Source organism: Gymnoscopelus braueri (genome assembly GCF_963280865.1).
Source record: "Gymnoscopelus braueri genome assembly, chromosome: 18".
NCBI classification, from domain to species: domain Eukaryota; kingdom Metazoa; phylum Chordata; class Actinopteri; order Myctophiformes; family Myctophidae; genus Gymnoscopelus; species Gymnoscopelus braueri.
In genome coordinates this window covers 18,460,095-18,472,000 of record NC_137618.1, presented here as the reverse complement: position 1 = coordinate 18,472,000, position 11,906 = coordinate 18,460,095, and the positions used below count along the sequence as shown (strand labels likewise).

At 40.2% G+C, this 11,906-nt stretch overlaps 2 protein-coding genes across 2 annotated transcripts; both read left to right on the top strand.

The window, feature by feature from the left end:
- Positions 1–1,979: 1,979 nt before the first annotated feature.
- On the top strand, positions 1,980–4,258 carry LOC308106284 (heat shock 70 kDa protein 12A-like; the record flags this gene model as incomplete). The annotated part of the gene is made up of 4 exons (XM_080457334.1): positions 1,980–2,261; positions 2,376–2,600; positions 2,731–2,899; positions 3,192–4,258. 4 exons carry the CDS (start codon positions 1,980–1,982, stop codon positions 4,256–4,258), a joined length of 1,743 nt encoding a protein of 580 aa, XP_080313460.1.
- Positions 4,259–10,952: 6,694 nt separating this feature from the next.
- LOC308105877 (2-aminoethanethiol dioxygenase-like) lies at positions 10,953–11,636 on the top strand (the record flags this gene model as incomplete). Its single annotated transcript, XM_080456804.1, has 1 exon — positions 10,953–11,636. The coding sequence occupies one exon, from the start codon at positions 10,953–10,955 to the stop codon at positions 11,634–11,636; it is 684 nt and encodes a 227-aa protein (XP_080312930.1).
- Between the last annotated feature and the right edge of the window lie 270 nt (positions 11,637–11,906).

The window sequence follows — 11,906 nt, the reverse complement described above, 5'->3', positions numbered from 1 at the left end:
CTATGATAGTCTTGATCCAAGGCTAAAAGTAAAAGTCAGGCTCAATAAAATACATCTATGAAACCACGATAGTCTTGATCCAAGGCTAGTTTAGGCTATTTTCTTGGCCCGGTTTGATGATCATGCTTTGCTATAGGACTTACAGTACATGGAGCCACATAAAAAAGAAGACCCTCGATCCTAAACACGGTACACACGTATTTGAATTATTTGATTAGGATCTGCACAAAAAGCGCATTACATACTGTAATAGATCCAAAGGTTACATTATTGTCAAACCAGATAGGCCTACAACTGGATGCTCATGCATCAACACATAGAGGGAAAATACGTCCATAATATGTTCCACCAAAGGCTGATATTTCATATTTGGATGTACAAGTGTCCATATAGCCTAAAAATAAAATGGGCAGCCTATTTGAAAATGTGACAGTTTTTCTGATTTCATTGGACACAATATCTGGGGTATTTGGAATATCTGACAAGCTTTAATGGTGAAAATAAGAATGTCCTCTCCAATGGTGTTATTTGAGAGGACAGAATGTGATATCACAGGTTTGCAAAGGGAAGAAAAGCCAGTTTGCAGATGAGACTGGTCCAGTCAGTGTGCACTGTGTGATCATTCATTCCTATTATGGAGGCTCTCACGGTCACAGGTTGGATTGACAGCTCATGGTGCGTACCGTCGCGCTCATAGGTCGCGCTGCTTGCGCATGGATTACAGACACGCATGCATGCATGCACGCACGCACACACGCACACGCACACACACACACACACACACACACACACACACACACACACACACACACACACACACACACACACACACACACACTTGAAGAGTGTGTGCTATGCCTTTGGTCAATCCACAGGCTGTAGGCTGGTACATACTGTAGGCTAAATGACGGATGAAGATTTCGGTGGCAGTAAACGTGATTGACACACACAAGTGACACAACCATCACAAAATGAGGTCAAATAATTTATTTTTACTTTCTCTGAATTGCAGGCGAACTTCATGTTGTGCTCTGAATCTAGTGAAGTTAGTAAAAAGAGGATAGGCCTATTATAGTATCAGACATAATTTACAGTAGGCCTTAAAATTTGGACCTGCATAAGCCTTGGATCAAGAATATCATAGATGTATTTTATCGATTTTGATATTTGCCTATAAAAGTCAGACTCGATAAAACACATCTATGATAGTCTTGATCCAAGGCTTAACTGTATGCTGTATGTGATGTTTAATAAGATTACTTGATTGAGTGATTCTCAAATACTTACTGTGTCTGATGCATGTTGTGGTCGCGGACATCTTGTTGTGTCTGATTGTTGGACCACCAGGGCCATCTCCACCACTGGCCACTTTTATCTCTGGGGGTGCCATCAGAGGAAGCAGACTGATGCTATAGGTTTGAACATATATATTTTTAAGTAGCCTATTATTTATCCAAACCTTATGCTGTCTGACCAAATAAAAGAACAAATTGCTTACAAAGTGATACATTACATTACACAAGGAGTTATATATATATAACTAATATATGACCAAATTTCTAATCCAACAAGAGGCTACTGCGTTATAACATTTTGGTCCTTGATAAATCTTTAGTCATCATGTTGCTTTTAGCCTACATTTTACTTTTATTTTAGTCATAAACGGCACTGTGACACAATGTTTTCTTTAGCGACCAACATGCCTTTCAAACATCACCTCATGCATCAAAGAAACATGAATAAATAGTTACCATTTTCAGTGCTTACCTTTTTGGTCATGTCATCTCTTGAAGCCATGCCCAGATCTTTGTGTCGACACTTAAAACTGGTCTGTCACCGGTGCACACTGTGCAATTATGCATACCAAAGGGTGGGGCTTAGTGACATACCACAGGGTGCTCATGTTATAAAAACTGGGATATTTGTCATCTGTTTTAAGTTCAGTTTGGTTGACTTTGAGCTTTCTTCTGGTTTCCAATATGGGGGATACGTTTATAATAGCAATAGATTTCGGTACAGCTTACAGTGGATACGCCTTTAGTATCAAAGATAGAGAAGCTAACATAGATCCCATCGTTCCACAATGGGGAAAAGAACATGATGTAAGCACCCCGAAGACACCTACATGCATTCTATTTGATGAAAATGAGGAGTTCCTCAAATTTGGTTATGACGCTAAAATGGAATACACCAAAAAGGGAAATGAAATAGCCAAGAAAACACTTCTCTTTGAAAACTTCAAGATGGAACTCTACGGAAAAGTAAGTCTCTGATTTTGATGTGTAATTTATTAGGATAGAAATGTGTTTAGAAAATATATATGTATATAAATCTTTATACATTTATTAACAACATACATTTTAAAATTTCAACAGACACTCAATGAGGATCTAATGATTGCAGCCGTAAATGGCAAAAAAATGACAGCCCTGAAAGTCATCACAGAAAGTCTACGCTACCTGAAGGACCATGCACTGATCACCATTGCTGAAAACGCAAGAGGACGAACCTTCACTGCGTCTGACTTCACCTGGGTTCTGACTGTTCCTGCAATTTGGGATGCTTCCGCAAAACAGTTCATGAGAAAAGCAGCAACTGAGGTAATTCAATGTTGTTATTATTACATACATGATGACGTTATCAAAATGATCTACATGATATTTTCTACAAATGTAAATGTGTGAAATTAAATAATGTTCTTTCTGTCTTACTTTCTTTCTTTTTTATCAGGCTGGCATTGTGACAGAGGCATCGAACAAGTTGGTCATCGCATTGGAACCAGAGGCAGCCTCAATCTGGTGTAAGCAGCTTCCCTCTGATGGTTTCATTGATGAGAACTCCGGACATGATACCCTACAACAAAATCCTGGAACCCAATACATTGTTGTTGATTGTGGAGGTATGTTGTGCTGTGACTTTTATGTTTTTTTTTTTTTATTGTTGTTTTAGATTCCCTTTTGCAATTATTTGCAAGTCTATTTTGAATTTCCCTTTTCTCAATTTAGTCATTAACCCGCAATGACACGTTGGTAGAGGTTTGAGTTGTGTAGGCTACTAAACTTGTCATGATGTTACTAGTCCAACTGGTAGATATCTTGCTATAGTTGCGCTGTTGTGCAACTTAACTATATTATTTCTCTGTTGTCCATTCTTGCTTTCATATTTTAAAGCCTAGCACCGTTGTCTTACAGGTGGTACCATTGACATCACGGTGCATGAAGTATTGGATGGAGGAGCCCTGAAAGAGCTGCATAAGGCCTCTGGTAACGGTCTGGGAGGGGAGCATGTTGACAAGAAGTTCAAATGTTTCCTCAAGGAAACATTCTCTGATGATCTCTGGAATGAGTATGAAACAGCATATCCCAGTGAGCTTCAAAAGCTGATGTATAACTTCTCTGTTCTTAAATGCGTGGATGATGATGTAGACATCTCCTGCCCATTTAACTTAGCTGCATTAGCTCAGAAAAGGCAACCAATGGAGAATTACTTTGAGACAGCGCAAGGTGTAACCTGGGACGAGGGGTTGATCAAACTCTCAAAGGAGAGGCTGAGATCTTTCTTTGATGAAAGTCTGAGTGGCATCACTAAAAGTCTCAAAGAAATCTTGCAAAAGGATTTCAGCATTGAGTGCCTTGTGTTAGTGGGGGGTTATGCCTCAAGTAAGATTCTGCGCGCACACATTACCAAGCAGTTTGGTGCTCAGTGCAAGGTACTGTGCCCTTCGATGGCCCAGCAGGCAATTTTGAAGGGAGCTGTCATGTTCGGAAGAACCCCTGAGGTAGTGGCATCACGAAAAAGTGCCTTTACTTATGGTATTGCCGTCTCTGAAGAGTTTGATGCTTCGAAGCATAAGGCTGATAAGCACTCCAACAAAGTGGCGTGTGGCACTGGTGGTAGGCCTACACAATCGTGTGGTGGTACACAATGGTGTCATGGTATTTTCTTACCACTGGTGACAATAGATGAAGATGTGGCTTGGGATGAAACCAGAGACCACACTTTAGTACCAACAGAAAGAAACCAGACATCAGGCCGTATTGGTTTTTATCGCACAGAAAGGAAGAATCCTCAATATGTAGATGAGTGGGGAATAGAGGAACTCAACTCGTTTGTCGTTGAGATGCCAAATATTGCAGGTGGGTTGGGTCGTGTAATCCAGTTCCAAGTCAAATTTGGCTTCACAGAGATAACAGCCACAGCCACTGATGTGGCTTCCAAGTCATCAAACTCAGTCAAAATTGACTTTTTGAGCAAGTAGGATCCACAGCCACTGATGTGGATTCCAAGTCATCAAACTCAGTCAAAATTGACTTTTTGAGCAAGTAGGATCCTAGAATAAGACTAACTATTTACATTGTAACAACTTGAAGGCCCAAGTTCTGTAACAGTGAAGAGATTGATATATTGTAACAGGTTGGCCACAAATATTAATATATAAGGGGACATTGTGATTTTGGCTCAATCTAATCTGATATTTTAAACCAGGGGTTCTCAAACGTTTTAGGGCCCCATTTTATTAGGCATTTTGGTTATAGTCTTAACCATATACGTATATTTTGAGATTTTGGTTTACCTTTAAAAAAAAGAAAAATCATCTGATACTTTAAACTAGGGCTGTATTTGGTTTATTAGGTTGAGTTGTATATGGGAATACCTATAATTCAAACATGTGATATATATTGATGTCCAAATGATGTACAACAATGCCAAAAAAGTATGCAGTTTTTTTTTTTCTTGGTTTGGATTACATTTGTTTTATCTTCTTTGTATTTGATGTAGCCTGCTGTAACTGACAAAAAATAAATAAATGTGATTGGCTTTAAAAATGAGTCGCTGTTTATGTGAGTGAACTTCAGGTAACAAACACTAAATGGTAATGTAACACCTGACAAATATTACAACCACGATCCTATGTGAATTATAAGTACAATATTTTGGGCCAATATGTATTTGTTATAGAAACTTTGTGTTGGCACTTCGCCATCCTTCATAAGTGTTAACTTACAACTCCAGCAAGTGGGAGAAGCCATTATAATAACCCTAATCTAGAAATGAGAACAAGCTGAGTCTGATCATGTTAGTTTTTTACCACAATATCAACACATACGTTCACGTTGTGTTCCCCAAAACGGTTGAACATTATATTGTACTTTTCTTATTTAAAGAATAAAAGAGCAGGTTTCAAGCATCATTAACAATGTTAAAACGCACTCCTCCTTACTGTATATATACCTTTAATATCATATTGTAAACAGTCGTATCTAAAATGTTTCACAAAGAATACAATTGACAATTCAGCACAGGAATCTCTGGAAACTCAGCATACTGACCAGAAATGTTATAAACTTCACAAAACAATTGTAAGTAGAGAGAACCTTTTTGTTTGTTTAAGACAGCTGGGGGCATAAGCATCTTATGCTTTATTTCATTTAGGTCAGGTTTTGTTACGCCTTAGGTTTCCCCCAGGCCAGGGCGTAACGGCAGAAAAGCAGTTCTAAAGTTGGTTACCACAATACTATGTGATGAAAGCAAAACAACTTCAACTTTCACTTGAAATGTAAATGTAGGGTAAGTGATATTTTTTGGTTTAAACGACACGTTTTTTGTTAAAAGGTTAAAGCACTATATTCTGATAGTAATCGTTGCTATAGAGTGTTTGTTCAGTAACAGGAGTCTCCAGCTCTTTAATAAACAGAAAATACATTTTTGTGACAAAATATCAGCCAATCAGGAGAGTACCCATTTTCAGCTTCATTTTTATAGTGTTCCAGTTCCCATTCCAATTCTTAGTGTCATCACTTCCAATTTCAGTTGTTTAATCTGTATCCTAACAGAGTTCTCTATCCTAATTGGATGAAAATGCATTTTCTGTTTAATAAAGAGGTGGAGAGACATGGAGACTCTTGTTACTGAACAAACACTCTATAGCAATGAGTACTATCAGAACATAGAGCTATTTAACACTTATTTTAACCAAAGAAAATTACTTACCCTACCTTTAAGTTTACTTTCTCATTACATGTATAAAATAGTGGGTGATATTATTTTCCATACCGGCTCCAAAATAATTCTGTTACAAAATGTAAGTATCTAACTATCTAACTAATTGAATATAATCATAAGAATAGAGAAAGTAACAAAGGAAAAGTTATGGATAACAATATCAAATACGCATAAGGTACCCACTCAAAAATAATTAAAAGGCAGAATTTCAGTCTCTTATACAAGAAGAAACATCTCTTTACAGTAGATATAAAACATGTAAGTGATAGTGGCAGTGCAACAGTAATGGAGTTTATTCATCATTCATCAGTCATTAAATTGTTGTGAGATTGTAGATCGGTAAGGTTAATTGTAACCCAGGTTCTCTGAGTGGAGAGACTGTCTCTGTACATCTCTATGTACGGGGACTGACCACACGGGGCAGTTGACATGGATACTCTTTGAGACACACCTGTCTCAAAGAGTGTAGTGGCCATGCATTGATTAGCCCCACGTGGGTGTAATAAGCCCCACCAGTGTGTGGCCTCTTTGATTAAGTTTGATTGGAACGCATTTCGGAGGGGCTATATTGGTTGGAGAGTCTCTCCCCTCAGGTAACCTGGGGTAATCTTATCGTTCTCTATCGTGTCAAAACTGTCTCTCGACCTTACATATTCCATATATACGGGGACACTGTAAGACACACTGCGACAAAACAGGAGCTCAGTGAGGCAGTTGAGTCCGAAGACATGTCACCGCCACCAGAATGCTCACCCATGTGCTCCGTCAAAAAGGGTAACCATGGACATAGATAAACTGTACACACCCATCATCCATGGCTGAGGCGCTAGACGCCACCAAGGCCCATCTGGCCCGCCAGACGCTAAGGCCAGCCATAAACCATATGGGTGGAAGCCACTTAGCTCGCAAGTTGCAAGGCTAGCTTCAACATAAAAAGACATCACTCCGAGCCCAAGGTCCATCCTTAACGGAGTTGTGGTCCCAGAGGCATGGTATGTGTAGAAGTGTGCTGGGCTGCAGGACAGCGAAATTACCGTTAATTTCTCAAATAAAACCCTGTGACCCCTGTCATTCATATTATTAAAAATATATATATATGGAAATAAGCTCTCAGGCGTTATTGTGTTTTATTCTTTTGACAAATACTTACAAAGATATGATTATCATTTGTCATATTTTATTTTGTCAATCAATCAATCAATCAATTAATCAATCAATCGATAAAGGTGCCATACAAGCAGGGTTGGCCCAGTGGTCCAACTCTTGTCTTTTGTCAGTGACTTGTTGTCAAACTAATGATGGTGTCATAATTTCAACCACACAATTATCTCTTTCCATCCCACATATCTAGTTAGATCTGCTATTGGGTCTCCTGTCTCCATCTCTTCAGTAAAGAGGAAATACATTTTCATCGCGGAATAAAAATGTCATCCACTCAGGAGAGAGAACTCATACAGGATAAAAAAAAGTGAAATCGGAAGTGATAGGAAAAAGAAAAAAGCTGAAGTTGATAGTTGGTGACTCACCTGTATGAAACAGTTGTCTTTTACCATTTTCTTCAGTCGCTTGGGGAAACCTGCTCACTTGTTGTGCAACAAACACTGACACCCTGTGGCCATTAATGGAATAGCCAGCCCCTGAACCACTAGTCACGTGACGTCCATCTAACGCAGCACGTTTGTGCTGGATCGTTTATACTGCATTAATTGGCGCTGGCAGCCTGCTGCGCTGTTGAGCAATTCATGTCACCCAAGGTGACCCATCCAAAGTGCACTTGGTCATAACGCATTTGGGAACATCCCATACACTGTTGTTGAGACAACTGACTGCCTTTTATGTGGGGTTTCTGATTGTTTTGTTTTCCACAGGGGTCAGTATTAAAAGTAGTTGGAAAGCAATGTCTGCAACAAGAAGACTGATGAAATTCAATCCACGTTTTTTATTATATCGTAAAACGAAAGCTGCTGCTGCTGCTGCTGTGTCCCACGTTGCGTCATTGCCGGCGAAGTTGCCGCATGTTGGAAACAAAGTCCTCTTCAGCAGCTGTCCTCAGCCTCTCAGGTATGAAACCATACAAAACATCTGTGTAAGTATAGTAGCCTGAGCCTCTATAGCTTATAAATTCGATAAAAGGCAGGACAAGACAAAACTATAAACAGGTAGGCAATTATGCAACAATAAGCAACAAGAGGACATTTAAGTAATAAATAATAAGGCTGTACAAACTTATGTTTTCATTGCTTTAATATTCTTCAGTCCATGTTTCAATATAGTGCCTGATAACTGTTTGGAATTGTAGGTGTTTTGTTTTTCTCCCCATATCCCCCCAACCCTGAGGACTGTGCCAGATAAAGTTAAATAAGGCTTATCAAATCAAGAGTTCACAAATGTTTTCCCTGTGCAGCCATGAGACAACTTAATAATAAAAAAAAATACCAATTACTTTATGTTCAATCACTAATTTGATCATTGATTGATATTTAAGGCCACAGAGGGAACATTCTTAACTTTTGTTCTCCTTTGTTGGATCCCTGAGCTGTTTTCTTTTTCTATAAGCATAATGCAAGCTTTTGAGACTGAGCCTAATCTATAGAGAGATGGCTGGAGTGTGCTTCCTCTGTCTTTTGTGCTCCTGTCATGTCATTTGAATTATTTAATATTTGACAATTTGACATATACATCCGGAGCTGCCAAATTAGAAAGGAGCTGGGCCAGGAGATCGTCATTTTCAGCAAGCTATGCTGTCGTACAACTAAAATTCTACTTTGTACTTGGTTGCATGCTGGTGTTGCATGCTGTATATAGCAGATATTGTAGATCTGCTATTTACTGAGCATGACACCCACACGTTACTAAGTATAACTGAGGCTTGAATAAATCAGGCTTCAGTCGCAGTACTTCTTATCTCCAATGTAGAACTATCAGGGCAAAGGTCATAGATTTAACTTCATGGGAGTACAATCTTCTAACTGATTCACACTCTTGAGTTAAATTAACTCAGGATTTGCTCTGTAATGGCAGTAGTTCTCAACCTTTTCAAGCCGGGACCCCCAAATTAATCATATTTGAACTGGGGACGGCCCACCCTGATAAACACAATTACATTTAGTTTGACTCTGTTCCACAGCTAAATATTGTGAAAATAGCAGATCTACAAGCTCGGCTATTTTATTTTATTTTTGCCTCTTTCTTATTATTGTCATATTATTTGACAATTTGGCACCGTTTGACCAGTTTTCATAGTATAGTTTGTTGATTACTTTTGATGCAGTAATGGTCTTTTTCTTTTCTTTCATTTTTTTTAGGTATTAAAAAGGTCTTAAGAGTCCTTTCACTTTACTGTCATCTGGGGACCCCTCAAAAAACATGTTCTCAACCCACAGGTTGAGAACCACTGTGTTATGGGGCCATTTTCACATGGAGTTAAATTAACTCTGAATTTCATTATGTGGGAACTGGGGAGTGTGGTGGGAATAAACTCTATGGGGTTACAGTTACTGTAATTACAAAAACAGCAGTTGTAGCTATGTGTTTATATGTCTTATATTTAAGACACAATTAAAGATGTACTCTCATTTGCAGTAACACATGACTAAATCTGTATTTTTTACTTAGCTCCACTAGCATCAGGGTTCTAAGGATGCCTGTGTTGGTTGGTTGAGCTACCCTTTGAAAAAGATTTTAATTTTTTTATTTTTTTTTTATAAATCCATTCTGTCTATGGAGATCCCTAAAGTATGCACAGAATCTCTAATCTATGTGAACCGTCCGACCGATGTCAGTACTATGACATCATATCGATGACATCAGGGATCTCCATATATGGCCATGAATATGACAGACAGACAGATACAGTGATCTCCATATACAGTATGGGCATAAAAGGGACACAGACAGACAGACAGATATCTACATATGGGCGTAAAAGGGACACTGACAGGCGCAACAGGTACTCGTGACAACTCTACTTGTGGCTGAAAATGCCTGTTGCATCGTTCCCTACCTGCATCGTTCCATAGTAGGCCTAGTAATAATAATTTAAGCTTTGTGGCTCATTAAGTGACGATCACGTGACCAGAACAATAACATGGCATCTAAATAGTTTCTGTTTAGTCTGAAGAGCATAGAAGAGTGCAAAGCTTTGTGAGCTTTTCTGCAAAGATATTTGGTACCTTTGCCTGGAAAAAAGGACGGGGCCAAGTATAGACCCCTGGGGGACTCCAGTCAACTAAGTCTATGGGATTTAAGTGGTTAAGGGGAGCTACTGTGTGCAGGGGTCCTTCGTCTTTTCTACTGTATGTGTGTTGTTCGGTTGGGCAGTCTGTCAGCTCATTACACTTTGGTCCCAAATAATAACATTCATGCTTCCCTGAGGATGGGCTACTGGTTTTGGCTGATCCCATGGCTTTCTAGCGCCACCCTCAGCGAAAATGTCAACTTTGTCACAATGCTAATAATCTAATAATTTAAACCTTTAAACATTGCTGAGGGATCTCAGGATCCACATGGGAACGGCATGGCTCCATTGTGGAGCTCAGACGTCATTCGGCCAGCCTGTGCCGTCAATGATGTATGACGTCAGTCATCTTTGACGTATCTATGACATATGACTCCACATTTGGGCAAAGGTTTCAGCCTGATCTTCCATTGTAAAGGAAAGTTAGATATTTCAGAAAGTATAAAACTATGTGAAAGGCACCACGGAGGTTATTGCGCAAGGCTGCGAACTTGCGAAGTGTCTGTGCTGACCTGTATGACATTTATTTGACAATGGGGCATCTGAAAAACAAAGCTGCAACTGAACCAGATCATCTATTGAATTCATTTTTCAATCTTTTTATTTTGCAAATATACTAGATATTTATTTGTCTTCACACATGCACTCACACGTGTCAATTTGGTAATTTGATAATTTGGCTATGATGCACCAGGACAACAACAACAGCAACATGACATGCATTGTGCAGGGAATCGCCCGTCAGGCACTGATCACCTTCAGAAAGCAATGTCCTGCCGCAGCCTTCCTGGACAACCAGAGCAAACTGAAGAGCCTGATGGCGGAGGTCAGGGCTGCAGACCTGAAGCTCATCCCGAGGAAAGGTGACGGCTCCCGGGCTGCAGCAGCCGCGCACACGCTCCATGGTGCGCCGCCCGTCACCTACATGCACATATGCGAGACGGGCGACTTCAGCATGGGGGTGTTCCTGCTGACGAAGGGGGCTTCCATCCCCCTGCACGACCATCCAGGGATGCACGGCATACTCAAAGTCATGTACGGCACGGTCCGAATAACCTGCTTCGACAAGATGGATAAAACACACCCAAGTCTGCAGTGCGCGCAGCTACGGTCCACCGGGGAGTTCACAGAGGACAGCGGGCTGTGCGTCCTGGGCCCAGACACCAATAACCTGCACCAGATAGACGCTGTGGACGGACCGACGGCATTCCTGGACATCTTGGCTCCACCTTACGACCCGGAGGGCGGAAGAGACTGTAATTATTACAAGGTTTTACCTCCGACTGGCGCAGAAAGCAAGGTTAAGGACCCACAGGAGGTCTGGCTCATGGAGATCTCACAACCCAACTTCTGGTGTGGGACTGAACACTACCCTGGACCCCAAGTGTCTCTATGAAGGTGTCTTTATCTTTCCCTGTAAAGTCCTGGGTGTTAATCTGACCCCTTTCGACCTGGCACCCCTGTTTTGGACATATCATTAGGGGTGACTCATTTCATTTCCCCTCCCACCATGCAGGAACCAATTATATCAGGACCCCAGGAAGACTAAAGGCTCATTCATGTGACTCTAATGGGGATCCTTTAATAAACATAAACATAAATATATGCTATTCTACACCCCTTTGAAAAGAAACATGTCTCTGCGATGTATGCTTTGATACAGGAC